Here is a 16,322-nt window from a genome sequence, read left to right as displayed (position 1 = left end):
TACAGCTCGGTCACGTCCTTGGGGATGCCTTTGGGGAGGGTGCGGAGCCCCCTGTTGCTGCATCGCACCACCGTCTCCATGCAGGTGCACTGCTCGGGGCAGCGCGGGCCCAGTTGGCAGCTGCTCTCATCATTGCCTGTGGAGAGCCCTGGGGTGAGCGTGGTGGGAGGCAACCCCACCCGGAGGGCACGAGGCCGGCCCTGACTCAGCTGTCTGCGGTAACGGGGAACCCTCTGCTTTGAGCCAGAACCTGGAATAAGGAGCCTGCTGGTCTCATCCATGGTTGGAGGGGAAAGAAGAATAGAACAGAGCTGTCTGCCTTCTACCACATGTAACACAGAACAAAGATGCTAAAAACCTGATTAACCAGATACTAGACAGGGAAGAGGTCATGGTTAACTGGATCAGGAATAAGCCAAACTGACTGAAGTGCGGGTCAGAGCCCTGTCTATTCCCTTCCCCTTTCTCCTCCCTTTCTCCACTCCTTTCACTATACAATCCCTCTGGGGTGGTGAATGTGTCGCCAGACCTCATTATACCTGAACCTCAGGTAATCCAAAAACCAGTTCATCTGCCTCTATATAACCTAGAGTTGACCAAGTAAAAATCATGCTGGCCTGAATGTATGCAAACAAATATGCCATCTGGAATCCTAACAGTCAAAGCCTTGGATCTTCAGGTATTTGTACCGCCTACCCAATGACAGGAATTTCCCAGAAGCTCATTTTGAAGTCTATTTCTCATTAGCACAAATTCTGGGCCTCATGATGATGCAGGTAGGAAAACTGAGGCCCAGGGGATCACATATACAGCTGTGTAGGTTGCACACTGCACAAGGGTGCGGCATTATCTTATGGGCACCAACCTCACTGTGGATATGGCAGATTAGGAAATTTGGTACAACAGTGTTTTCATAGCTTGTTTTAACAAAAGCACTATATGAGGGCAGATTTCTGCCTGATGGAAGTAAAATGCCTGTATAAAGAGGCACCAGTTCTTAATTTGCACAAGGGAGCCTGCCCTTCAGGGCTCCAGCTTCACACCTGAGTGCAGAGGAGAATCAGATCTCAGGACGTCCCGATCTTCAGTCACAGCCTCTATCTCCCCTCTCTTGTAGCTTCCTCGCCTCCCCCAGGTACTGCACCTCCCCACCCCACCCCCCCCGCCCTGCCCCCAGCCTTCTCACCTTCACAGGTGAAGTCCTGGATGGCCACGTCCTGGATGGGAATCTCCTTGAGGAAGAATGGCTTCTGGCACCGGGGGTTCCCGCTTACGATCCGCCTCTTCCTCAGCCACTTGCCGAGCCAGGCCAGGTGGCAGTTGCAGTTGAAGGGGTTGGCCAGCAGGTTTCTGGGAGGAGAGAAGGGCCCTGTGAGTAGTTCGCCTTGACTTCTGTCCCGTGGGAGCTGGCCCTGGGCTCTGAGTCTGCAAGCAGAGACGCAGCACTCCGGCAGGCAGCTCTGCTCCGGGTTCCGTGGAAAGAGGAAGGAGGTCTGGCAAAACGAAGGACGACTCCCCGCTAAATCCCCAATGCAGTCTTTGCGAGGGTCTCAGTCTGAACCTCCGCGGATGGACATGCCCGGGTCTACCTCCGCGGACGGACATGTCCGGGTCTACCTCCGCGGACGGACATGTCCGGGTCTACCTCCGCGGACGGACATGCCCGGGTCTACCTCCGCGGACGGACATGCCCGGGTCTACCTCCGCGGACGGACATGCCCGGGTCTACCTCCGCGGACGGACATGCCCGGGTCTACCTCCGCGGACGGAGAATTCAGGGTCTCCCAGCACATCCGCCCTCGTTAGATGAGCTCCAGCTGCGGCAACCGCCTCGCTTCCTCCGCGGGGATTTTCTTACCCTTCGAGCCTTCACACGCGCTCTACCTCCTGCCTGGGGTGAACCTCTCTACTGTGTGCCTGGCTGGCCCCTCCTCATCCTTCGGCTCTCAGCTTAAATGACCATCCCCAAAGAAGGGAAATGAGCAGCCCCTGTCCCGTTCTGCCCCCTCGGCCGCCTCCATCTCCTCCACTGCACCCATCGGAGCCTGTCATGCCTCCCTCCCTGGACTCAGCTCCGCGAGGGGAGGGACCGGGTCTGGCTGTCCCTCTGTGTCTCCAGGAACTAGCAGGACCTCAGCACAGGCACGTCATACATCTCTGTTGGACGCGCTGACTGGGCTGATGAGGGGTGAGGGCAGCTACCACTTTGGGGGGTTTCCTAGAGGACTGGCCCCAAACTAAGCACTTTACAAATCCGTCCTCTCATTCAAGGGAGGAGGGGACATTGTTCTCGTTTCACAAATGACGAACGTAAAGCTTAGGGAGGTTCCAGGAGAGGGCCGGAGAGCCCTTGGCAGGGCTGCGGTACGACGCGGTGAGTAAGAGCTGGGGCTCAGACATTCCTGGGGGCGAATGTGGCTCTGACACTCAGTAGCCCCGTGAGAAGGTGGGCAAGTTCCTTCTCCCGTCAGAGCTGGTCCCTTCATGCTCTGTGACTCTACCCTTCTCGGCATCTTTTGTGTCTTTGGATTCCCAGTGTGGAGGCACCTGGGAGACGTGAAAAAGTGGGCTAAAATAAAGCAACCCGCTGGCGCCCATTCCTAACCCACTGCCCTCCATTCATTCACCTCTGTTTATTCAGCAGTTCAATAGGGGGCATTTACTTAGTGCCAGGCACTGATGTAAGGCATTGAGGATACAGCAGTGAACGGAACAGTCTTACATCCCTGTCCTTCTGGAGCTTATATTCTGGCTGATGGGAAGCAGACGATACGTACTTAACAACAAAAATGTTGTAATAGTATGTTAGGAATGGTCCGTGCTAGGGAACACACTAGAAGAGCAGGGCCAGAGGAACGGGGGTGATGGCAGATGGGTGGAATAGGGGTGAGGCAACTGACATTTGAGATAACGGAAGGAGGGGAGGGAATCAGGGGAAGGGCTTTCCAGGAACTGGGAACAGCCCGTGCAAAGTTCTAAGGTGGGAGTGGGCCGGGGTGTGGGCAGAGCAGTGAGGAGGCTGGTGGGGCTGGCATTGAGGGACTAGATGGCGTGGGGCCTCTAGGACATTCTGTAACTTTGGCTTTTACTCCCAGTGAGGTGGGTGTACGGGAGCATGACCACGGGCAGCAACGGGAGACCGCAACAGCCTTTCTTTTCTGTCTTCCAAAGGGTCTTTGGGGAAAGCAAGAGAGGGGGAAATGAACCAGCAACCAAGGGTAACAGAGCCACATGGAAACACTATGAGTAACCATGAAACCTAACATGTCTTGAGTACTTTCATTTTATATTTTACAAATATTTTTTTCTTTTGGGTTTTATTTTATTTTTTAAATGGAGGTATTGGGGATTGAACCCAGGACCTCGTGCATGCTAAGCATGCTCTCTACCACTGAGCTATGTCCTCCCACGACGTTTTACAAATATCAACAGATTTAGTCCTCATGTAACAATCCTATGAGGTAGATTATGAGAAGGAACAGTTAAAGCACAGAGAGGTGAAGTAACTCTTCCAAGGTCACACAGCTAACAAGAGTAGAGCCAGGATCTGAACCCAGAAAATTTGGCTCTAGAGCCCAGAGTTTAACCATTATTTTAAACAGCCTCCCTTCCCAATACAGTGAATTACGTGGGCAGGAACACTCCTTTAGGCGTCCAGAAAGCTAGATTCTAACTTGTTCTGACACACATTGAAGAAGCCAGTGACATCATTTAAAAACCCGTCAGATCACGTTGCTGGCCTGCTTAAAACCTTCAGTGGCTTCCTGATATGCTTTGGGTGAAGGCCAAAATGGCCCGCAGCAGCCCCACAGCCTGGCCTTGGCTTCCCCTCCAGCCTCGCCCACTGTGTACTATGACCACGTTGGACTTTGCTCAGTCCTGCATATCTGCTCTGCTTTAACCCACCACAGCCCTTTTCACATGTTCTTCCCGCTGAAGGAAATGCACCTCCTGCTTTCTTGAACAAGCTAACTCCCACTCACCTTCCAGAACATAGCTCCACTGTTCCTCCCCAAAGCCTATGGTATGTTTTCAAATCACCGTGGACCTCCCTTCTGTGGCAACTCACTATGCTGTGAGCTCCAGGAAGGAGGGCCCACATTTGTAAAAGCTCCACACCAAAAGATGGCTGGCACATGGAGGGAGCCTGACAAATGCTGAAGTTGACAGATGGGTAGATGACCTCGGGCCACAGATAGCAGGGCGCTGCGAGGGGCAAAATTTGCAGGAGAGGAGCCCAGAGTGTGTGCACTGTGGGTCCAGGAGGACTTACATGGTGGACAGGGAGACAAGCGTGGTGAAGGCTCCAGGGGTGATGGTGCTGATCCGGTTGTCGTAGAGGGACAGCAGCCTCACCGAACTCAGGCCAGCAAAAGTGTCATTGCTCACACAGCTGATCAGGTTACTCCTCAGCATCCTGCAGGGAGAGGGGTGGGCTCAGCCAGCACAGGCGTTGTCCTTTCACTTCCATGACAGTGCCACAGTGGGGGGTGTGTGTGTGTGTGTGTGTGCGCGCGCGCGCGTGTGTGTAGTTTTGCCCACTCCATGCCCAGACCAGTTATGTCTCTGAGGTCTGTCCTGTGACAGCAGGGCCTGGGTCCCCACTGAGGCTACCTGTAAACGTGGACGTACATTTTTGGCTGTGCACACTTTATTTATAGTAGGAGCAGGTGTTGTGTGTGTGTGTACTTGTATATTGTATGATGGTTAGTGTATGCATGTATATTTCTGCAAGGAGAAGGGAGAATCAAGATGTGTTTGTGGACATCAGCTTATGTGCGTGTGTGTGTGTGTGTGTGTGCTTGTGTAAGCACACTCTTGTTTGTGTATGTGTTTATCTACAACTTGCACGTGTGTCTGTATGTCATTTTTATGTACAAGTGTAGTATCTATGTGGGTAAATGTGTGAGTGTGTGCCTTTATCAGTGTATTTCTGGCATGAATCTATGTATATATTAGGGCAAGTGTCTTTAGGGGTGTGTGTGCATGTTGAGGGGTGCTTAGCATGCTAAGTTCTTTCCCATCCAGGGCTGGGATATGTCTACCGTCTCTCTGGCTCCAGGAAGGAAGGGATTCAGCAGGCCAGGACAGTGTCAGGCCCAGTCTGCTGCCTGCCAGCCCTCACAGTCCCTCTCCGGGGCCCCTGCCCTCGCACCTCCCTCCCTCAGGGCCTTGGTCCAGGCCCCGGCACTTACAAGGTCTTGAGGCCGCTGAGGCCACGGAACATGCGCCCGTGCACTGTCTCCAGCTGGTTCCCCGTCAGCATCAGCTCCTGCACGCTGGCCGCTCCGTCAAAGGCACCCTCTCTCATCTCCTTGATCTTATTGTTACTCAAGTTTCTAGAAGGAGGGGACGGAATGGGTCAGGACACAGGGTGGGAATCCCTAGTCCTGCAGCCATCTGGGTACTCTCAGGCGCCTCCTGGACTGGGCCTGGCTGATGGGGACCTTCAGAACCTGTGCCCATGGGACAGGGGACCCCAGCACCACGTGGAGGGGAGGCTACCTTTGCGAAATAGACTGTGTAGCGTTTGAAGTCTTTTCAGTATGATGATCTTTTCAACGCGCTGGGGGCCGGCAGATTTAAAGCAGTGGTTCTCAGACTCATTTTCCCTCTTTTGCAGATGCTCTCACTAAGCAGTGATTCTCAGGAGGAGAGCAGGGGGGAAATATAAAGTATGCCTGCTCCCCATGGGGGCGCAGGTGGGGCATCTGTAGACCCTGCAGCTCCCAGCTGAGATCCCGGATATAAATGGACACTTTCCAGTTACTACTTTTTTGAGCAGTTACCACGGGAGGGGTTTGACCAACAGAATCGCATCAAATCCTCAAAACAATGCCTATCAGATGGGTACTGTTTTTTGTCATTGTCCTGTTTAACGGACTAGGTGACTGAGGTTCAGACAGATTAAGTCTGAAAAGCTGATAGACCTGGGACTGCAGCCAGGCTTTCGGGCACACAGAAAGGCCTCCAGGGAACCGCCTTTCCTTACTGAATGTTCCTGTGGTGACGTGGATGCTCCCCCCTGCCATGACGGCTCTGCAGAACTCGGGGTCTGGGACACTGTTTCCCTAAGAGGGCTGCGTCCTATCAAGCCTGGTGCCGCCACCCCGATTCTGCCCTTGACCTCTGAGAGCTGGCTCTCCCCTCCGATGCCCAACTGCCACGCACAGGCACACAGGAGATCTGAACAGCGCGCAGGGCTGCAGAGCTATTGCTGCTGTGAGTTCCCGTGCTCTCCTTGGCAGGCAAGGGGTGGGGAACCTCCCCAAACCACCCGGATGTCCAGCTCTGAAAGGCAGCCCAGGCTGGCTGGCTGGAGTGGAAAGTGACGCTGTTTCCCCAAGCAGAGGGATGAATCCAGACTCCCCAGCAGACAGCCTGGGGGGCCGTGTCCTGTCAAGCAGAGATCTGCAGGTGGAGACAGGACTGTTAACTCGCTGAGCTTGTTAGAACTGAGGCTCACCAGAGATGGACCCGCTGGCCCATTTTACTACAGAGCAGACTGAGGCCCAGGGAAAGGAGGGCACTGCTCCTGGTCACAGAGCTCTGGAGGGGATACAGCACCACATGGGTCCCTGGGACTTTTGCTTCTCTCAGGTGCCCTCCTTGCTGACCTCTGGGCTGACCCACAGCCACCTCAGGGGTGAAGCCTTCTAGAGGGATGGTTCAGAGCGATTGATGGAGCTGGGCACCCAATGGCTCAGTGCAGCAAAGAAGAGGCTGAGTCTTCAAGGGGCAGCCACGCCCACACCTGTGGGCAGGTGACGAGGAGACAGTCCCACCCTTGCACTGATGGCTGCCTCTCTGCTCCTGGCCATGGCCTTCCTCTCCTCCCACTTCCACCCTGCCAACCAAGGAAACAGGGGCAAATACTTCTCAGGATCCTCCCCCCAAGATCTGAGAGCTGGGAGACTCTCAAACTGAATTTCTGCTCCGTCTGACTCTCCTTAAACTCAGCTGGTTTTCTTATAAATCCTGGTAGCTCCGGTCTGGGATAACCCGGGAATGAAGGTAATACACAGGAGAGACTGCAAATTACCCCCAAATTAGACATAGGGGGAGAGATAAAGGCCTTCCCAGTAGCTATAACTCATCCAAATGCTGGAGCTTCCCCTCCGGCTCCAGAGTTAGGCTTCTTGGGGAACATGGGACGGGGCAGTGACAATGAGTTACAGCAGCTATGAAGTGGGAGGGTCCCATTTCCTGACATCTGTTTCTTTAAATGAGCAAAATTAACATCACATGACTGTAAGGTTTGTGGATCGGATTTCCTCAGGCTGGAAGAATGGAAAACATAAGGAGAGTGAAAAAGGGGGATAGAATTTTCCAGAAGACCAGGCTGCTGCTCTCTCTCCATTCATCAAAGCACTGCGCAAAACGGCAGGCAGCTCGGGCTGGAGGCCAGAGAGAGCGAGCAGCTTGGTGCAAGCGCTCCGGAGACAGAACCAGTGCATCAGGGTTTCGAAAGGGCTCCATCTTATTCTCAGAGCAGTACCTTCCTGAAAGATGTCCCAGAGTCCAGGAAACCCCTAAATGCAAACCTAGGGCCATGCAGGAAGCTTCTCTCCACCTGAAGGCTTACTGCTTCATCATGACTTTGGCTCCAGGGAGAATGGTGGTCTGATACCTGAAAGGACCCACCCTCAGAAACTCCCACCCCGGGCCCAGGGTCGGTTCAGAGCAGTCAGGGGCAGGACAAACCCAGTGCTTGGCTGCACTGCCTCCGTAAGATGGTGGGCGTCCCTTTCAGACCCTGTTCTCATCTTCCCAAGAAACGCCAAGGCTGGGGGATTCATCTCTGGAAAGCCTGAGTCTGAGGCGGCAAGACTCAGCCTCTTCCAGGTCCGTCTCTTCAGGTTTGGGGGACAGCCTGTAAACTCCGTCTGGCGACGGGAAGGCGCCTGGCATCATCCTGTTTAAAGCCCAGCCCTAGGTGGAGGTGCAGTGAGGAGAGAGCTGGGTGGATTTTTCTGGAAACCAAGGATACCACATCATGATTGAGCAGCATTCCGGTACTGTCAGGTCGGGGACGTCCTATCCACATCCTTACAGACCTTTCCCTCCTCCTGAGGTGGAAATTCTATTTCAAGCTGGGGGCTGTAAACTCAAAGGTCCACATGGTCCAGGCAGGTGACTTAAAGCCGGAAGCAAGCCCAGTGGAGGTGACAGCGATCAGGAAAGCATGTGTCCCAGCTAAGGGCGCAGCTCCTCAGCTCAGCTAAAATGGAGCCGTTTGGGAACATGGGATGTTTTGCCAGACCTTCTGATTTTCCAAAAGATGCCAGAAATCCACTTTTATTTTTCCGTGAAAACTCATGATTTTTAAAAGTGGGCGATGACTTATTATTAAAAACGCAACCACTGCCAACAAATCCACGCAGGTGTACCCAATTTTGGCTAGAGGGCTGCCAGGTGTCAGCTTCTGCTTGAGATGCTCCTTCAGTGTGAGAAGTGACCTGGAAGTTCACTGAGAGAGGCTGCGACCCCACTCTGAATGTGAGGTCACTTGAAAAGCCGCCTTGAGTCACCAGAGTCCTAATAACCCTTGTGGGGAACAGCTCATACCTTTTTTTTTTTCATCTCTTATCACAAGTGATACTCATGGAAATCTCATGATTCCAACACGACACGAAAGGGCACAGCAGAGTCCAAACTCCTCGCCCCGTGTTCCCTCTCCTTGCCCTTGAGCCCCATCAGGGTACTACTGTCCAGACTGGAGCCTTAGGGCCCTGGCTCCACAGTCTGTGGGGAAGCTGAGCAGACTCAGTCTCAGGCACCGCTGGCTTTCACCACACTGATGGGCAGAAATCCAGCTGACCGACCACCTCCATAGGGGTGTAGAGGTGGTGATGGGTCCCAGCACATAAGGACCATTTACTTAACAAAATGAGTTGCCATCAAGTTATTTTAAGTAAGTGGTTGCAGCTGGCGGTCTTTGGGACCAGATCTGCCCTACTGGGACATTTGCTTGGTTGGCTTGTATAAATATATGGATTTAGGCACACTTATGTGCACACACGCATTCACTGCCTTCAGATAGAGCATGCATGTGCTCCCCAGCTAATCTGCACTGTCACCACTCCTGGCTCCTGGCTCTGCCGCTTAATTTTTAATCTTGGACAAGTTACTTTCTCTGTTTCAGTCTCCTCATTTACAAAATGAAGCAATCTCAGAGCTTCTTTGTTTTTCTTGGTGAGGAGTAAATGAATTAGTATCAGTACAGTCTGGCACAGAGTAAAGTGTTTGGTAACTGTTAGTAGCCATTATTATTGTTGGTGTTAGAACTGCCTTGCACCCATCCCCTTTCCACAGGGGGTCCTGAGAGTATGTGAGCCTGCAACTCCTGTTTTAAATATATAACCATCCATCACCTCACACCAGTCAGAATGGTCATCATTAAAAAGCCCACGAATGATAAATGCTGGAAAGGGTGTGGAGAAAAGGGAACCTTCCTACACTGTTGATGGAAATGTAATTTGGTGCAGCCATTATGGAAAACAGTATGGAGATTCCTTAAAAAAATAAAAACAGAGTTATCATATGACCCAGCATTCCTATTCCTGGGCATGTATCTGGAGAAAACTCCAATTTGAAAAGATACATGCACCCCTATGTTCATAGCAGCACTATTTACAATAGCCAAGACATAGAAGCAATCTAAATGTCCATCAACAGATGACTGGATAAAGAAGTGGTGGTATATTTATACAATGGAATACTACTCAGCCATAAAAAAGAATAAAATAATGCCACTGGCAGCAATATGGATGGACCTAGAGATCATCCTACTAAGTGAAGTAAGTCAGAAAGAGAAAGAAAAATACCATAGGATACCACTCATATGTGGAATCTAAAAAAGAAAAAAAAAAGGGACACGAATGAACTCATCTACCAAACAGAGACAGACTCCCAGCCACAGAAAACAAACTTATGGTTACCAAAGGGGAAAGAAGGGTGGGATAAGTTTGCAGTTTGGGATCTGCAGATACAAACTACTGTTTTAGATAAACAAGGTCTTACTGTACAGCACATGGAACTATATGCAATAGCTTGTAATAACCTATAATGAGAAAGAATATACATATATGTACAACTGAATCACTGTGCTGTACATTAGAAAATAATGCAACATTGTAAATCAACTATACTTCATTAAAATATATATATATATATATATAACCATCTACTCTGGGTTGCTCAACCTTTATTTCCTCTTTCTGTCTTCCAGCACCTTCTCACCACAGTTCCCTTATCTCTTATACTTACTTCTGATCCTCACCATAACTTACAAGACAGGTGGATTTATTTCTATTCAGCAAATCATGAAACTGAGGCCCAGAGGCACAGAGGCTGAGGGCATTTCTCAGGTCACCCGGCAGGGGAGGCACAGAGCTGAACTCAGAACAAATGCAAGTCTGCCTGTTCTTCCCTCACGCCTGGATTTCTGGCCGCGCTCGTGAGGGGAGTATTTGGCATCCCTGACTGCATCCCAGCGTGGCAAACGCTAGGATGAACGGAGTGGTAGCATCCCCTTTGGATGAGAACTGGGCCTGCATTTGGCCACAGGCCCCACCACTCCCTTTTATCGCTTGGATGCTGAAGCTAGGAGTTGGTTACCACTTATCACTGTGTTTGTGCTGTTGTTTTTCTTACTGTCCAGACAGAGTTCTCCGTAGTCAGGTCAAAAGTGGGAAGATGAAAAACTCAGAGTGCCTGAGTTTCACCTAAAATGGGAGAGTGCATACTTCTTTATGGAGGCAAAGACTACTTGAGCCTATTTACTCTGCAAATATGCACTTGGCCGGCTTTACTTGTTTTAATACCTGCCTTATCTCCATATGCATGCAAGTTTCTGTTTTGAGGTTAAAAAAAAAGTGTGCATTTCCTGAGGTTGACTTTGAAAGGATGTCTCCTGGCAGGTGATGGGTGATGTCTGTGCTAGAGGTGGGCTTGACCACATGGACCGCCACGATCCTTACCAGACCCCACCTGTGTCCCTCCCTCCACTGGCCCTTCAGAATGCTTGCCACTGCCCCCAGGTGCAGAGCCGTCCCTAAGGCCATAGCCAAGGTGGTGGCTGCGAGCAGGGAGGGAGGGAGAAAGCCCGGATAGCACTAATGTGATCTAGACGCTGCCCAGGGCAGGGGAAGGTCTCTCTCCTTGCAGGGGACTGATGGGTAGCAGAGTGGAGAGCAAGACAAAACAAGGGTTACAAGATGAGTTAGTGACACTGAGTCACTCCTCCTAGGGGAAATATGGGGTTAGGTTCCTGTGAGCGCCTGGTCATGGCATTTTGTCAACAGATCAATACATAACCTTGTTTGCTGCGTGTTTCTGTTTAAAGACATCTTATTGGATATATATTGTTGGTGTACTTACATTGCACACACAGCCAAACAGCACTGTGACTCTTGCCTGAACAAAGCTTACGCAACACATATTTGCTCCGTAAGGCACCTCGCAGCCTTCTTAGGCTTACGGTCACTAGACAGCCGGTCAGCACAAGGCTTTGGGACCGTTTTAAGTAGTGAAATCACCAACAAAAGCACAAACATGGGAAAAAAAGATGTGGCACTAAATATACTGCAGATTGGACACTTGTTTGCAGTCTGAGAGCTGAAACAAAAAAAAATCAAAGCCAAGTGTGGCCTTGTTCTATTTCGGTTGGGGACGTGCGTGGAGGGCAACTCAAATATTTTTCTGCTCTGTCCATGTTTATGAATGAGCAGGAAAACACGGCGAGTATTGGATTTGAGATTACGAATAAATGTTAGCGAGTAGGCCAATCAGCAAATATGGGATCCGTGAATAATAGGCTTGACCGAATTCCCTTTGTTCCAGAGGTAGACCCAAACTGCGGGGATGGGAGACGTGGAGGAGGGGGTGGGGGTGGGGAGCACGGTCAAGGAGAAGGGAACTAGATGGTAAAGAGCCCTGTGCTCTGCTGGGGCACCCGGGAAGGGAAGAGGAGAAGGGAACAAGCCAGCCGCACCCCAGTGTGATTTCAGCAGAAGCCGAGTCTAGATACCAGGTCCAACATTTACTGGCTGTGTGATCTCAGGGAAGTCATGGAAACTCTCTGAGCCCTGCTGGCTTCCTCATCCACACAAAGGGGAACATTAAGCTAGGTGGGTGTGCGGGGCTCGAATGAGGCAGGGAACACGGCCTCTGCTCTCAGAGCTCAGAACCTCATCTTTATGACTTGGCTAAACTCCTAGGCAAGGAGAGGGTTACGATGACAGGCAGCCCTGGTGGTGGAAAAGCCAATATAAGCACATGGGCCTTTGCCTGAGTACAAGCTCTGCTCAGACCCAGGGACACAGAGGTCGAAGCTCAGTGCGTGAGGCAACCGGCATTTCTGCTCCAACGTGCCTCACCAATGCAGAGGCCTTCAGAGTCCAGGTAAAAACAGACCTTCTAACTGTCATCTCCTAAGAATTACTAAGTAGTCACATGCACCCTTGACCCCTGTGTCCCATTGCTGGTCCTTACCTGAGTCCCCGCTACCACACTGGGGGTGGGGTGGGGGACCAGAGCAGAGGGGGCATGGGGCAAGGGTCAGGGACGGTGCAGAATGCACACCCTGTCTCCGCACGGCCCTGCCTTTGTGTCCCGCTTCCCAGGACATGCCCACGGCAGGGCTCAGGGGAGACAGAGAGGGGCCGGAGAGGAGGGAGAGGGAGCCACCTGGGCCCTGGCATTCTGCTCCATCTGCCGAGCTCCCGAGGCTGACTTACATTTTCCGCAGGTTGGGCAGCTTCTTGAAGATACCGGTAGCCTCCAGAACAGATACCTCATTGTCGTTGAGTCGCCTACGTGGGAAGCAAGCAGAGGCGGCGGTGGGTTAGCTGCGGATGGGGCGCCACCTCCACAGGACCCCAGGCCCCCATGGCTTCAGCTGAGACGCCGCCGGGACCTCACACTCGGCCCAGGGCAGTAGCTCTGCAGACACTCCCAGTGCGTCTCGGTGACAAGGGGAGTGTGCCAAGGGGCGGGATGGGAGCCCAGGCTCCTCTGCCTGGAGGAAGCCCCCCGATGAGGGCAGATTCAACATTCTGAGTACTCAGCACTCCAACAACCCAGGCCCAATGATCTGCCTTCATTTTGCAGGGGTACCAATGACAACTTAAGACTCCCAGGTTCATCCACCTCTCCAAGCCACTGGGCTCTTTCCTGATCATGGCCCCTCTGCTAAGGGCAGCGCAAAGACTCTGTGCCCAACGTTCATACGAGAGCAGGCAGAGCAGGAGACCGAAAAGGCTGTGCCCTGCCGTGATTTGTAAAGTCAAAGAGAAAAATAACAATCATAATAAAGACCAGCATCATTTACACAGAGTTTACTCCGCACCAGGATTCGAGATGAAGTCTGCGCTTGCATTCTCTTACTTCAACCTTCCAAACCCCCGTGGGGGGGCACGTACCGTCACCTCCATTCTCAGCTCAGGCACTGACGCTCAGATCTGAGAAGCGACTTGCCCAGTCTCAGGAAAACTGGGGAAGACAGGAGTCAGGCGCTGGTCCGTCAGTCCCCACCTGCCGTGCGCTCCTCCCCCTCATGCTGTAAGTTTGGAGCTCTGGTTGCACTTCTGGCTAAACCAGTGCACCTCTCTGTTAGCAGGGATAACTGGAGGCCCACATGTACTAATCATTCTCACTGTCTTCTCACTTTATGACAGTCACTTATGTAACACCCATCTTTCTGGTTACGTGCTAAGCTTCCTAAAGGCTAGGAGGGACGGTCTGCTTTGTCCACTGTGGAAACCGGTGGGCCCAGCACAGTGCCTGACTCACGGTGGGTGTTTGGCAAATCTTGTAGAGTGAACAAACTGTCTTTATCTGCGAGCAAGCTGTCCCCAGGGGGATGCCTGGGGGGGGGGGAGGTCTGCCCTCAGCCCAGGACATAGAGGACAGCCAAGGGGCACCCGGGTGGGTGACTAAGCCAGGAGGGGCCACCTTCTAGGAGACCACACCCGGGATACCAGGGAAGCGCTGGTTCACCTATCAGACAGGAGCCAGGGGACGGGGGTCGGGGCTCCTTCATTTTCACCTTCAGTGTTTCATCAGCACTGGGTGTGTGGGGACATGCAGGGGCTCGTGCCCAGGCAGCACTCACAGGTCGGTGACGTATTCGGGCAGGTGGCTGGGGATGCGGGCCAGCTTCTGGTTGGAGCAGTCCACGATGGTGCCCTCGCAGCGGCACTTCTCGGGGCAGACAAGGTCCATGAAGCACTCGCTGCTGAACCTGCTGCGGTAATCCTCTGAGCCTGGGTGGGGCCAAAGAGGGCGCGTTAGAGACCCCGGTTCCCGGACGGAGCAGCAAGGTTGTGGGCAGCGGGGGTGGGGAGACACAAGGCAGGGGGAGGGTCCAGTGACAGACACAGCATTGCCTTCATTTTGCGGCCACCTTGTGGGGGCCTTCCCTGCCCCCCAGCCTCCCAGGCCACTGGCTTCCCATTTGGTCTTTGTCATTCTTCACTTTCAGTCCTCATGGCTCAGGCTCTGTGGGCTCTTAAGCTTTTGTGGGTCACGGACCTTTTTGAGAAGTTGATGAAAGTTATGGGTGTTCTCAGAGACATGCTCCTAGGCCCCTGTGTACAGAATTCAGTCTGTGGTTTACTGGGGAGGCTACTTGATCCATGATGCCCATCATCCACGGACCCTCTAAATGTTCACGAAAATCTGAATGAAGAGATCTGGATGGGGTTTTGATGGAGCTATGCCCGGGGTGGGAAGGAGGTGGGGGGGGGGTCACAAACTTGGTTGTCTTCAGGGACAAAGCAGGTAATGAAATGATACCGGGGCCCAGCACACGGCGATCACTGACCACTGACCGCTGACTGCTGGCTTCAACACTGGGAAGGCAATGATGGGAGCTGGGGGCCTGGGGAAGTGAAGCCCGTTGCCCTGATGCTTGGGAATTTGGCTCAGGGTTGCCTGAAAATCTTTTTTTTTTTTTTTAATATTGGTAATGAATTCAAATTTAAAACCCTGTGAAGACAAGCACAACTCTGGTAAGGGTCAGATGTACCTTCTGCCTTTGAGACAAAGCTCTCAAAGCGACAGTGAAAAGCCAGTTCTGACGAGCTAAGAGTGGTTGGAGCGAAGATTAAAACTGAATTTTTTTTGAAACTGAATTTCCCTAAAGGTTACGCAGTAATGTTAAGAGGACCAACAGGGCAGAGATGCCATAGGGAGCTGCTTCAGTGATGAGAGATGATTCCCTGGGGGGACCTCTGGGAGACCACGGATCTTGTCCGGGATAACGGGGAAGTGCTGCTTCTTCTATCAGACAGGAGCCAGGGGACGGGGGTCGGGGCGCCTTCATTTTCATCGTCAATGTTTCATCAGCACAGGGCCAGGCAGAGGAGCCAGGCCCACATTTGTCCAGTGCATACATGTCCTCAGCACATACATTGTCCTGTATGTGGGTATTTCTACGGCGTTTCAGAGAATGTAAACATCATTTGTTTGGCTAGCTGAGGCCAACCTTGACTATGTATCTGCATCTGGAGCAGAACTGGGCACCTGCAGTATAGAGGTTTCTGCAGCAGAGGACGTGGGTTTGTCCAGGCTTTGCCACTCACTAGCCTCAGTCTCTCCACATGTAAAATGGGAATCGAATAACTGCCCCCATCTCACGGGGCTGTGAAGATGTGAGGAAGATCATGGCAGTGGGGAGCCTCTGGGAAAGGGTCAAGAGGCATATGGATGGTTGCGCTTCTGTTTCTCCTTAGGACCTAGTGGAACATTTGCCACGTCAGAGGCTGTTGAAACATCAGCATAGCCAGTGATAACAGCTCAATTTACTGAGTGTGGCTCACGAGCCGGGCACTATTCTTTGAACTTCAAATGGGTGAGCCCATTAAATCCTTGCAACACTCTGAGGTTATTATGACTCCACTTTATAGATGAGGAAACTGAGGCTGGCAGGTCACACGCGACGTGGCAGAGAGACCAACCCAGGCAGGCTGCTGTCAGGACCCATGTGATTAGTACTCTGTTTTACTGCAGATGTACCTTTGGACAAAACCTTTATCCCAGTCCTAGGAATGATTAGAAAGTCAAATTGGTGGAGGTGAACTGAATGGCATTTTCCTGCAGTGGGCAGCGTGGAGACAGGAAGCAGACGTCTGTGCTGCCCTCTTGGCTTCTCATTCTTCACGTGTTCTCCCTATGGTAATTCCGGGTATGGGATGAACTTGGTGGATCTCTGATTCTGAAGTGACATCATCTATCTAAAACCGAACATCCAGGCCTGGACCTGTCTCCTTTCCCTCTCTGCTCCTTCCTCATCCCCCTCCTTCACCCCACTTTCCACC

The 16,322-nt window shown here is 52.1% G+C and overlaps 1 protein-coding gene across 1 annotated transcript in view; it reads right to left on the bottom strand.

The window, feature by feature from the left end:
* The window catches only part of SLIT3 (slit guidance ligand 3), a 583,328-nt gene that overhangs the window by 68,952 nt on the left and 498,054 nt on the right, over positions 1–16,322 (bottom strand). Inside the window, exons 15-20 of the mRNA XM_074350310.1 lie at positions 14,117–14,267; positions 12,741–12,815; positions 5,196–5,339; positions 4,274–4,417; positions 1,187–1,350; positions 4–136 (exon numbers count right to left, since the gene is read on the bottom strand). Of these exons, the coding sequence (XP_074206411.1) occupies positions 4–136; positions 1,187–1,350; positions 4,274–4,417; positions 5,196–5,339; positions 12,741–12,815; positions 14,117–14,267 (811 nt within the window). The remainder of the gene's footprint in view (positions 1–3; positions 137–1,186; positions 1,351–4,273; positions 4,418–5,195; positions 5,340–12,740; positions 12,816–14,116; positions 14,268–16,322) is intronic.

This window comes from Camelus bactrianus, chromosome 22 (genome assembly GCF_048773025.1).
Source record: "Camelus bactrianus isolate YW-2024 breed Bactrian camel chromosome 22, ASM4877302v1, whole genome shotgun sequence".
Lineage (NCBI taxonomy): Eukaryota > Metazoa > Chordata > Mammalia > Artiodactyla > Camelidae > Camelus > Camelus bactrianus.
This window is presented reverse-complemented; position numbering and strand designations above follow the sequence as displayed.